The 12,989-nt window shown below is 34.3% G+C and overlaps 1 protein-coding gene across 1 annotated transcript; it reads right to left on the bottom strand.

The window, feature by feature from the left end:
• Positions 1-1,992: 1,992 nt before the first annotated feature.
• On the bottom strand, positions 1,993-12,090 carry LOC141489233 (protein FAM210A-like). Its single transcript, XM_074189996.1, has 4 exons — positions 11,947-12,090; positions 2,789-2,867; positions 2,457-2,702; positions 1,993-2,230 (listed from the first exon to the last, which is right to left on the bottom strand). Exons 1-4 carry the CDS (start codon positions 12,088-12,090, stop codon positions 2,013-2,015), a joined length of 687 nt encoding a protein of 228 aa, XP_074046097.1. The 3' UTR covers positions 1,993-2,012.
• Positions 12,091-12,989: the final 899 nt, after the last annotated feature.

Below are 12,989 nucleotides of genomic sequence, written 5' to 3'. Positions count from 1 at the left end.
ACATATAGTGTTAAGGAAGATAATACACTTCACTCAGCCCAGTTCAGAGAATATCTACAGTATTGTGTTCTCTTCACTTCTGGGCACATTTTAGGAGACATTGTCAAACAATAGTACAACCAGACCAAAACAATGTCATAAGAAGAAAGTTGAAGAAGTTAGGGATATCCTTGAGAACTACCTTTCATAAAATGAAATGGGTTGTCTTGAGAGATAGCAAGTTCTTTCATTGCACATTTTTATGGAGAGACCAGATAGCTTCTTGTCAGCAATGTAGTAGACAGGTTTCATATTCAAGTACAGTTCAAATCAGCTAACATTGGAGATCCTTTTATAACAATGATTTCACAGCTCATGAGATGCACATGCCTTAATGGGCAAAAAGTGGTCAAGAAAGCCAAACAGTAGAAGGCTGTAATCTCTCTTGGACACATGGATTTGAATCTTTTTAGGAGACAGTATAATATAGTGGAAATTTTAATTGACTTAGAGTAAGAGAGTGTGGATTTAAATCCCTGCTTCAATACTTCTAGTATAATTGTGGGCAGGTAATTGGGCTAATGAATATAAATATTCCTTCAAGTTCAATTCTGCCAATGCCCCCCCCCCCATGAAGTTGAAAAACTCTGATTAAGTGGATGTAAATAGTAATAGTGGTCAGTGGTATGAATCCAGGATAATGTCTAACTACTCAAAATTCTATTATCTTATCAAGTAAGGTATATAAAAATGACATGCCAACTCCTCGAAATATAATCTAAAAAATACATAAAATTGAAGGCAATTATTAGTTGTACATAGGAGACAAACCAGTATTCATTCAATGTGACATTTCAAATATTTCATAATGGTTGAATTCTCTTCCACTCAATGTTACTGTAGACAACGTGAATGGCCTATGAATGGCCTAATCTTTCCAAAAAAAAAAGTTAAATATAATGATTCACCCAGAAATTTCTGCCTAAAAAGGGGAAGCTATGATTCTTGACTTAGTAAGAAAATGAATATTAATGCAGTAGGAGTGGCAGAAACTTTTGCCTGCTAAAATATAACAAACTATATAATCAATGTTTGTAAAAGTGTCCACTGATTCTAAATTCATTTTTTCTACTCTTATAACTTACTCAACTAACAATCACAAATGTGAGGCAGTTTATGAGTCTCTGATTTCAGAAGCAAGCTTACCAGCAAGTCAGATTATCTTCATTTTTACTCTGAGAAGTTAGCTAATAAAGGAAAAAATGTATTTAAAGGAAAATTTTATGTTTGAGATGAGTTATCAACTTAAATCTCTAAAAAGGAACTCTAGGCAAACATACTTTGAAAAAATTTGACTCACAGACTTTAGGCAAAACTATTTTTAAAATATCAATTTGTTTAGTCATTTATATATAAGTACATCTCATTTTTATCACATATATATAGTCTCAATTTCAATTCAAGTTTCTTCACATAAAATTAAAATTTTAACTGGTGGATGGTTATTAGAATAGCCTCATCTTGCTATTTTTTTAAACAGTGAAAGACTTCTGAGATTTTGAGAGACAATTAAAAATACCCTTATTCACTGGCAACAATATTGCTAAGAGCTCTTCAAGTTGAGAACTCATTATGGTTAAAGGTCTAATTGATGGATAACATGAAGATTGTGATCCCAATAGAGCTTTCCTTTCTATGAGAGAAATTTCTTATACTAGTAGTAAACTGCTTAGTCTGTCATCATTACAGGTAATCAGCAAAGATACTTAAAAAATCATCACAACATAAAACAAAAGCCATTACTTATGATGCTGCTGATATTAAATTAGTATACTGGGTTCATTTTTTTTTGCATGAAACACTGATTTTTCTAGTGATATTTAAACTTTAAAAAAGGTTTTATGGGTTCTTTAGCCCTTGGAGTCCTAGTATTTCAAGACTGCCAACCAAAGTTATTATTAAGAGAATGTTTTTGTCCAGTCCCTTGAGGGTTAAAATGCATGATTTCTCTGTGATGTGGCACACAAGATTTCCTATTCCACTTTTTTCTTAAATGAAACTTTTTCTTTGGTTTCTTGTAACTTTTCTGTGAGTCTGTCTTTTGTTTCTCCCATTTTTTCTGAAATAAGCTCCTTTGTTTCCTCCATTTTGTCCTGAAAGTACTCTTTAACTAGAGGTGGCGTTGACATGTAGCCATGGCTACGAAGATACTTGACAGTAATGGATGTTCCTCCCAAACAACACGAATGGCCTACGAATGGCCTAATCTTTACAAAAAAAAAAAAGTTAAATATAATGATTCACCCAGAAATTTCTGCCTAAAAAGGGGAAGCTATGATTCTTGACTTAGTAAGAAAATGAATATTAATGCAGTAGGAGTGGCAGAAACTTTTGCCTGCTAAAATATAACAAACTATATAATCAATGTTTGTAAAAGTGTCCACTGATTCTAAATTCATTTTTTCTAATCTTATAACTTATAACTCCCAAAGTCACAGTGTATCTGGCAGGTGTTGCAATCTTAAACAAAGTATATGCAGTTAGTGCATTTCCACTTTGGGAATTTTTCAAAATGTCCACTATGCTGTTTGGTAACCCAATGTGTTCCAGAAAAGGAACAATATTCATTCCTCTCGGAGCACGCAGGGTCCGTGGCCGCAAGCACCGACAGGGCAGGGACTCCCGGGCTGAGCTCGCAGGGGCGGCCACAGAGAGGAGACGAACTGCCCCCCGCAGGCCAGGCCTCCCTCACCCTCCCCAGCCCCAGGCCGCTCTGGTCCTCAGTGGCTCTTCAGCCGACCGCGCACACCCAAAACGTGCTTGCGGCTGCTGGGTGCCCAGCTCCGAGGCTCCGGGGCAAGGGCCCGTGCCCAGCCAAATATATATTTCTAAACCATGCAATTACAGGATATAGAACTGGAAGATACCTTTTAGTTAGAAGTACTTAACTCTTTCTGGTAATGGATTCCTTTCTTTGACAATTTGGTGAATCCTAGAGACACATTTTCTTAATAACATTTTTAAATAGAAAAAATACACAAAATTAAAAAGGAAATTAATTATATCGAAACATAGTTTCCAAGAATATTATAGGGACAAGATTTAGGAGAAATAGAAGAGTGAGTAAAAAATCTTTCTCATTTCTAAATTTCCTACATTATGAAAGACAAGGTATTTACTCATATTAGCATGAGTAAAGTAGTTATTCTGCTATCAGAAAATTTTGGAACTCCTCTATATCACTGAAAATCCATCTTTTCCCCCCAACAGAATGTACTGAATTTTAAAAGGTAGTGATTTGGGGGGGGGGGAGATTGATATTTTATTTTATTTTTTGAATTGCATATTAAGAAAGCTTTTCAACATTCATCCACTTGCATATGTATAAGTTCCAAAATTTTTTCTACCCTCCCTTCCAATTCCCTCCCCTCAGCAATGAATAGTCCAGTGAATGTTGTAAATGTACATTTGTATTAAACATGCTAATATTTTAGTTAATTTGTGTGTGAGGACATAGGACTATGGGGAAAGAAAGAAAATCATGGGATAGGAAGGGAAAACATAAGAGAAATTTTTAAAAAGTGAACATAGTGTTCATTCAGAATATGTATTTTTATTTTTTGACTGGATGTAGATGGTATTGTCCAGAACAGTTCTCCCAGAGGTATGTTAGATCTCTTAACTGTTAAAAGGAGTTGTACCTATCATAGTTAATAAACTCATAATGTTGCTTTTAATATGAGAAATGTTCTCTTAGTTCTGTTCCCTTCACTCAGCATCAGTTTCTGCAATTCTTTCCATGCTTCTCTAGTGCCCAATCATTCATGATTTCTTATAGAACAATTATACTCCATATTATCACATACCACTTTTTCAGACATTCTCAATTGATGGGCATCCCCTAAATTTCGAATTCTTTTCCACTTCAAAAAAAAGAGCTGCTACAAATGTTTTGGAACATGTGGGAATTATTCTTTTTTTATGATTTCTTCTGGATATAGGTCTAATAATGGAATTGCTGTGTCAAAGGGTATGATCAGTTTTATTTCTCTTTGGGCATAGTTCTATATTGCTCCACCAACAGCATTGAAGTCCAAAACTTCCCACAGCCTTTCCAGCATTAATCATATTCCTATTTTTGCTATCTTAGCCAATCTCATAGGTGTGAGGTGGTATCTCATAGCTTTTTTTATTTTCATTTCTCTAATTAATAATGATTCAAGACTAAGCTTTATTATATATAGCTTTAATTTCTTCATTTAAAAACTGCCTGTTCATATCCTTTGATTATTTATCAACTGGGGGATAACTTGTTAGCTTCTAAATTTGATTCAATTTTCTATACATTTCAGAAATGAGGCCTTTATCAGAACCTCTAGCTGTGAAAATTGTTTTCCAGCTTTCTGTTTTCCTTTCATTCATGGCTGCATTGGTTTTGCTAGCACAATTTTTTTTTATTTAATATAGTCAAGCATTCTTTTTGCCACTAATAATTTCTTGTGTGGCCATAAATTTCTATCCTTTCCATAGATATGAAATATAGAGTATTTCTTGATGTGTTTTGTGCTTTTGGTCTTTATGTCTCTCACTCCTGAAGCCATTTTGACCTTATTTTGGTATATGGTATGAGATATACTTATATGCCAAGTTTTTGCCACCCTATTTCCAGTTTTCCCAACTATAGTCATTTAATTATGATCATCATTTAATAATGTCTTCTGAACCTATCCTAATCGACCAGTCCATTACAATATAGAGTAGAGTATTTTGATGTCTGCTGCTTTAAAACTACAATTTTAGACCTAATACAACTAAGCCACTTTTCTTTACATTTTTTTACATCACTTCCCTTGCTATACTTGACCTTTTGTTGCACCTGATGAATATTTTACTGTTTTTTTCCTAGCTTTCTTAGAAAGTTATTTGGTAGCTTGATTGGTATGGAACAAATGAATAATTTAATTTAGGTAGAATTGTCATTTTTATTGTATTAGCTTTGCTTAACCATAAGCAATTGACTTTTTTTCCAATTGTTTGTATCTGATTTCATTTATGAGAAAAGTGTTTTGGAAGAGTGCTCATGGAGTTTCTGGGTTTTTATTGATAAATAAATTTCTAAGTATTTTATGTTGTCTGCAATTATTTTAAATGGAACTTCTTTTTCAACATTTGTACTTGAGCTTTGTTGTTCATGTATAGAAATGATGATAATTAAAGTGTTATATTTTAAATCCTGCTATTTTGCTGAAGTTGTTAATTATTTCAAGTAGTTTTTTAGTTTATTTTCCAGGTTTCTATAAGTATATCAGATAATGAACAGAAATGGTGACAATAGACTTCGTTGTTTTTGTCCTGATCTTATTGAAAAAGCTCCTAGTTAATCCTAATTACATATAATATTAATTCATGGTTTTAGATGAATATGACTGATTAAAGACAACTCCATTTATTCCTATACTCTAATGTTTTTAAAAGGAATATATGGTGTATTTTGTCAAAGACCTCTTCAACCTCTGTTGAGATAATCATATGATTTCTCTTGGTTTTGTTATTGATATGCTCAATTATGCTGAATTTTACTAATTTTGAATCATCTGTGCTTACTAGGTATAAATCCTACCTGATCATGGTGTAATTTCTTAGTAATAACTTGTAATCTCTTTGCTAATATTTTATTTAAGATCTAATTATCAGGGACAACTAGATGGAGCACTGGATAGAGAACTGGCCCTGGAGTTAGGAGGACCTTAGTTACAATATGGTCTCAGACTCTTTTTTTGGGGGGGGGGAAGGCAAACGGGGTTAAGTGGCTTGCCCAAGGCCACACAGCTAGGTAATTATTAAGTATCTGAGACCGCATTTGAACCCAGGTACTCTTGACTCCTGGGGCTGTGCTTTATCCACTATGCCATCTAGCCGCCCCTTGGTCTCAGACTCTTAGTAATTGCCCAGCAGTGTGATGTTTGGCAAGTTACTTAACCCCATTGCCTTAAACAAATTTAAAAAACAGGTTTTCCCATCAATGTTCACTAAGACAATTGATCTATAATTTTCTTTGTTTTGACTCCTCTTTGATTAGGTATCAGAGCCATAGTGATGTTCATAAAAGGAATTTGGCAGAACTCCTATTTTTTACAATAGTTTATTTGGATTTGCAATTAATTGTTCCTTAAAACTTTTGTAGAATTCACTTGTAAATCCATCTGGACCTGGAAACATTTTCTTCAGGATTTTATTGCTAATTTTTTCAATTTCTTTTTCTGAAATAAAGTTATTTAATTATTTTCTTTCCTCTTCTGTTAATCTGGGCAGGTTGTATTTTTGTAAAAATTTATCCATTTCACTCAGGTTGTCAAATTTATAGGTATACAGTTGGACAAAATAGTTCCAAATTATCTTCTTAAGTTCCTTCTTGTTTCTGCTGAGTTGTTTTTTTTTAAATTTAAGGCAATGGGGTTAAGTGACTTGCCCAACGTCACACAACTAGGCAATTATTAATTGTCTGAGTCCAGATTTGAAGACCCTCCTGATACCAGGGCTGGAGCTCTATCTACTACATCACCTAACTGACCCATGCCTTTCATTTTTGATACTGGTTATTTGATATTCTCTTTCTAGCCACCTAGATGCACCCTATTTATTAGATCAATGGCTTTCTTGCTTTCAATTTTATTAATAACTCCTTTGATTTTTCAGAATTTCTAACTTGACATTTAATTGGGGATCTTTAATTTATTTTTTCTAGCTTTTTATTTGCATACCCAATTCATTGATGTCCTCTTCACATAAGCATTTAGAAAAATAAAATTTCCCCTAAAAACTGCTTTGACTGCATCATATAAATTTTGGTATGATGTTTCATTGTTGTCAGTTGCTTGAATGAAATGGTTGACTGGTTCTAACATTCGTTGTTTGATACACTCATTCTTTAAAATTAGGTTATTTTCTTTCCATTTAATTTTTGGTTTATCTCATCGAAATCATTTATTTCATGTAATTTTTATTGCATCATTTTCTGAAAAGCATGTATTTATTAATTCTGCCTCTCTGTATTTATTTTATGCCCTAATACATGGTCAATTTTTGTATTGGTCCCTATGCTGGAGTGAAAAAGGTATATTTTTCTCTATCCCCATTCAGTTTTCTATACATGTCTATCAGATCTATATTGTCTAAGATTTTATTCACTTTCTTAACTTCCTTCCTATTAATTTTTGGAGTTAGATTTATTTAATTCTGAAAGAGGGAAGTTGGAATCCCCCAGTACTATAGTTTTGCTATCTATGTCTGTTGTAATTCATTAAACTTCTTCTGTATGAATTTGTATGCTATGCCACTGGGTGCATATATATTTAATAAAGATATAACTTCATTGCCTCATTGCCTAAAAAGATGTAGTTTTGTTCCTTATCTATTTTAATATCTGTTTTTGTTTTTGTTTGGTCTTCTATCTAACTCCTTGGGCCTGGGCTGCTGTCTTGGTGCTGCTGTGGCTAGAAACCTCCCACTGTTTTTTTTTTTTTTTTTTTGCATTCCACTTAGCTGGGCTTTACTTCTTCTTTACTCTTGAAGAGACAGACCTTGATGAAGATCCTTTACAATGTGTGCATTTCAAAAATTGTTTCTATTTCTTGGTAGTATCTGTAACTTTAATATCTGTCTAGATTCTTCATTTTAGCATTGTGTAGGGAAAGCTCCAGGAGCATACTACCTTCACACCACCATCTGGCTCCTAGGGTAACTAAATCTAGCTTGTAATCCAAGGTTCTTTGCCCTCCAGAATATCATATCTGAGGTCCTTCTGATCTATTAATGTTTAAGCTGAATAAGTCCTGTATAATTCTGGTTGTACTTCCTTGGTATTTAAATTGTTTCTTTTTGACTGCTTACTGTATCTTCTGCTTTAAATGAGGATTCTGGAATTTGGTTACAGTATTTATTAGGGTTTTATTCTGGGATCACTTTCTAAGGTTATTTTGTGATTTTTTAAGGACTATTTTTCTGGTCCAGGATATTAGGACAGTTTTCCATAATAACTTCCTGAAGTATCTAGGCTCATTTTTTTTAATCTAAGCTTTTAAGTAGATAATTAATTCAAATTTTTTTCTCTTTTGGAATTTTATTCCAGGTAGATTATTTTTCCCCTAAATGTTACTTTCCTTCTTCTCCTATTTTTAATAGATTTTTTTATTTTGAGTTTTACAATTTTCCCCCTAATCTTACTTCCCTTCCCCCATCCCACAGAAAGCAATTTGTCAGGCTTTAAATTGATTCCATGGTGTAAATTGATCCAAATAAGTGTGATGAGAGAGAAATCATATCCTTAAGGAAGAAATATGAAGTATAAGAGATAACAAGATATCAATTTTTTTTCTAAATTTAATGTAATAGCCCTTAGTCTTTGGTCAAAATCCACAGTTGTTTCTCTGGATACAGATGGTATTCTCCATTGCAGAGAGCAACAAATTGTCCCTGATTGTTGCACTAATGGAATGAGTGAGTCCATCAAGGTTGATCATTGCCCCCATGTTGCTGTTAGGGTATACAGTGTTTTGCTGGTTCTGTTCATCTCACTCAACATCAGTTCATGCAAATCCCTCCAGGCTTCCCTGAATTCCCATCCCTCCTGATTTCTAATAGAACAATAGTGTTCCATGACATACATATACCACAGTTTGCTAAGCCATTCACCAAATGAAGGACATTTACTTAATCTCCAATACTTTGCCACCACAAACAGGGCTGCTATGAATTGTACAAGTGATGTTTTTACCCTTTTTCATCATCTCTTCAGGAACTAGACCCAGTAGCGGTATTGCTGCATCAAAAGTTATACACATTTTTTTTCCCATTTGGGTTTAGTTCCAAATTTCTCTCTATAAAGGTTGGATGAGTTCACAGCTCTACCAACAATATAATAGTGTTCCAGATTTCCCACAACCCTTACAACAATTATCATTATCCTTTCTGGTCATATTGACCAGTCTGAGAGGTGTGAGGTGATACCACAGAGAATCTGTAATTTGCATTTCTCTAATAAGTAATTATTTAGAGCAATTTTTTAAAAGTTTTTGCTAGTCAATGGGGTTAAGTGGCTTGCCCAAGGCCACATAGCTAGGTAATTATTAAGTGTCTGAGGCCAGATTTGAACTCAGGTACTCCTGACTCCAGGCCTGGTGCTCTATCCACTGCACCACCTAGATGCCGCTAGAGCAATTTGTCATATGACTATGGATTTCTTTGATCTGCTCATGTGTAAATTGCCTTTGCATATCCTTTGACCATTTGTCAATTAGGGAATGGCATTTTTTAAAAAAATATGACTCTGTTCTCTGTATTTTTTAGAAACTGGTCCTTTGTCAGAATCATTAGTTGTAAAGATTGTTTCCCAGTTTACTACAATTCTTTTGATCTTGGTTACAGTGGTTTTATCTGTGCAAAAACTTTGTAACTTAATGTAATCAAAATCATCTAGTTTGTTTTTAGTGATGTTCTCCATCTCTTACTTAGTCATAAACTGCTTCCTTTTCCATACATCTGACAGCTAAAGTAGTCCTTGATCTTCTAATTTGCTTATAGTATTTTTTTTGTGTTTGTCTAAATCCTGTATCCATTTGGATCTTTTTTCCTGGTATAGGGAGTGAGGTGTTGATCTATTCTAAAGTTCTTTCATACTAACTTCCAATTTTCCCAGCAGTTTTTATCAAAGAGAGAGTTTTTATCCCAATAGTTGCAGTTTTGGGGTTTATCAAGCAGCAGACTACTATAATTGTTTCCTGCTATTGCACCTAGTCTATTCCACTGGTCCACCCCTCTGTTTCTTAGCCAATACCAGACAGTTTGGATGATTGATGTTTTATTATATAATTTTACCTCAGGTAGACCTAAGTCCCCTTCTTTTATACTTTTTTTCATTAACTCCTTGGAATTTCTTGACTTTTTATTTTTCCATATGAATTTACTCACAACTTTTTCTATCTCATTAAAGTAATTTATTTGGAATTTGAATGGTAGGGCACAAAACAGATAGCTTAGTTTTGGTAGAATTGTCATTTTTATTATATTAGCTCTACCTATCGATGAGCAGTTGATGTTTGCCTAGTTATTTAAATCTGATTTAATTTGTGTGAGAAATGTTTTATAATTGTTTTCAAAAAGTTTCTGAGTCTGCCTGGGCAAATAGACTCCCAGGTATTTTATACTGTCTGAGGTTACTTTGAATGGGATTTCTCTTTCTAGCTCTTCCTGCTGTAGCTTGGTAGTCATATATAGAAAAGTTGTGGATTTATGATGGTTTATTTTATATCCTACAACTTTGCTAAAATTTCTAATTGTTTCCAGTAGTTTGTTGGATGATTTCTTGGGATTCTCTAGGTATACCATCATGTCATCTCCAAAGAGTGAGAGTTTTGTTTCTTCCCAATTCTAATTCCTCCAATTTCTGTTTCTTCTCTAATTGCTGAAACTAACATTTCTAATACGATTTTGAATAGTAGTGATGATAATGGGCATTCTTGTTTCACCCCTGATCTTATTGGGAATGCCTCTAGCCTCTCCCAATAGAATATAATACTTGCTGATGGTTTCAGGATATATACTGCTTATTATTCTAAAGAACAGTCCATTTACTTCTACACTCTCTGATGTTTTTAGTAAGAATGGGGTGCTGTATTTTGTCAAAAGTTTTGCAGCATTTATTAATATGATCATATATTTTATGATAGGTTTGTTGTTGATATAATTGATTATACTAACTTTTGCTAATATTGAACCAACCCTGCATTCCTGGGATGAATCCTACTTGGTCAAAATGTATTATCCTAGTGATAACTTCTTGTAATCATTTTGCTAAGATTTTATTTAATATTTTTGCATCTATATTCATCAGGGAGATAGGCCTATAATTTTCTTTCTCTGATTTAACTCTTCCTGGTTTACGTATCAACACCATATTGGTTTCATAGAAAGAGTTAAGCAGAGTTCCGTCTTGCCCTATTTTTCCAAAGCGTTTATATAGAATTGGAACCAATTGTTCCTTAAATATTTGGTAGAAATAACTTTTGAATCTATCAGACCCTGGAGATTTTTTTTTTTTTTTAGTTCAATGATGGCTTGTTGAATTTCTTTTTCTGAGACAGGGTTACTTAGGTATTTAAACCCCTCTTCATTTAACCTGGGCAACTTATATTTTTTTAAATATTCATCAGCATTCTATTTTTGATGGAATCGTGGTGTCTTATAAAGTCATTGGTTTTAATTTGTCCAATTCTAATTTGTAGCATTTTATTTTCTTCAGTTACCTTTTGCATTTCTTTTTCCAATTGCTTAATTTTACGTTTTAATGGGTTGTTTTCCTTTTCTACTTGGTCAGTTTTACATTTTGATAAGTTGTATTCTTTTTCTAATTGATCAATAGTATTTATTGATGAGTTACATTATTTACCAGGTGATCATTTTCCCTTTTGATTATTTTTAGGTTTTTGCAAGACAATGGGGTTCAGGAGCTTGCCCAAGGCCACACAGCTAGGTAATTAGGTAATTAGGTAATCTGAAGCTAAATTTGAACTCCTGACTCCAGGGTTGGTACTCTATCAACTGCATCACCTAACTGCCACTGTCATTTTCACTTTTAAAGGAATTTATTTCTTCAGTCAAATTTTCATGATTCTTTTTTTTTTCTTCTCTTTCTTGGCTTTTACAATCCTTTTATATCCATTCCATGATGTTTTTCAATTTGAGATCAATTCTTAAACTCCTTTGAGAGTTCCCATGTAGGTAATTTGTCATTGCTTTCTGCTTCCAAAATAACATTTTGATCATCCCTATCTGCATAGTAGCCTTATATAGTTACCGTTATTTTAGGGTTTTTGCTAATTTGATAGTTGAGCTCTTCTGCTGGGGTACAGGGAGCATAATCTTAAGCTTTTTGTATTGGGACCGGTATCCAGTCCTTGGCTAATTGCTTACCAATGGGTTGTCTACAAAGCCCAGACAAGTGCTATACGGAGGTTTGCTTCCTCCTTTATGCTCATGTTTTCCTATGCAATCATTTGTTCTCAAGCCAGTCTTGTCTGTTTCTCCAGTATTCCCGGTTTTTAGACTTTGTCTCATGTTGGAACCTCACTGATGCCCTGTTAGCTAGCTATGCCTGAATTAACCTGCTATCCATCTGATTGGGGACCTGGGCTGCTATCTAGCTTAACCATGTCCTGTGTTACATTGTTGTTAAGAGCCTTCTGACGATGTTCCTGCCTCCTGCCTAAACTAGGACATTCTTTCTCTTACCAACAAAGAGACATACCTTTATTGAAAACCTCCATGATATTTTGAGTTGAGAACTTGTTTTGCTCTTTTTTGTCATTTTATGGCATATGTAGAGGCTTAATTTAGACTTGTCTAGGGAAGAACTCCAAGAGCATGTTAGCTCCATTCTGTCATCTTGCCACCCTGGAAGTCCAGTTATACTCCTAAGACTACTTGTAAATAACTTGGAAAATATCTGACACTGAGAGACAGAAATTCAACATGAATGAAGCAAAAACAACTCCAAACCCACTCAGCAGAACTGATAAAAAACAAACAAGGCAGGGGATTGCTGGAGTTAGGAGGGAATCTCAACCTTAGAAACTTTCATCCCTTGAACAATGTGGGGAGGTGATGGCTGAGCAAGAGGAGCCTGAAGGATCTTCCACTGGCCAGGAACAGCAAGCAGGGTAGCAATGACCAGTCTGGTGCCAGGCTAGACTACTGCTATTTTGTAGAAGGAGCAAAGAGACATCTGGTTAGTAGCAGAGGACCAAGAACCATGTTAACTAGGCACTTGCAGAAGAACAGTCACTGGTTTCAGTTCCAAGGCATAAAGGGCAACTATAGATTCCAATTACTGTAGTAAGCATGGAGTAAGATCATTTTGGACAACATAACCCAGAACTCTAACTATGACTTAGGAGTAGAGAGAGAAGAGTTCAAGGTTGAGCACCATACAGAACACAAAAAATATCAGTAAGAAA

Source organism: Macrotis lagotis, chromosome 5 (genome assembly GCF_037893015.1).
Source record: "Macrotis lagotis isolate mMagLag1 chromosome 5, bilby.v1.9.chrom.fasta, whole genome shotgun sequence".
Taxonomy (NCBI): Eukaryota; Metazoa; Chordata; class Mammalia; order Peramelemorphia; family Peramelidae; genus Macrotis; species Macrotis lagotis.
This window is presented reverse-complemented; position numbering and strand designations above follow the sequence as displayed.

What these genes read in the sequence shown, in the direction of transcription:
- LOC141489233 (XM_074189996.1), bottom strand. Translation starts at nt 12,090, where the DNA reads ATGAGACAAAGTCTAAAAACCGGGAATACTGGAGAAACAGACAAGACT. An exon ending in GCTTTGTAGACAACCCATTG is followed by an intron (nt 2,868 to 11,946) that starts GTAAGCAATTAG and finishes TGCATGGTTTAG; the next exon opens with AAATATATATTTGGCTGGGC. An exon ending in TGTGACTTTGGGAGTTATAA is followed by an intron (nt 2,231 to 2,456) that starts GTTATAAGATTA and finishes GGCCATTCGTAG; the next exon opens with GCCATTCGTGTTGTTTGGGA.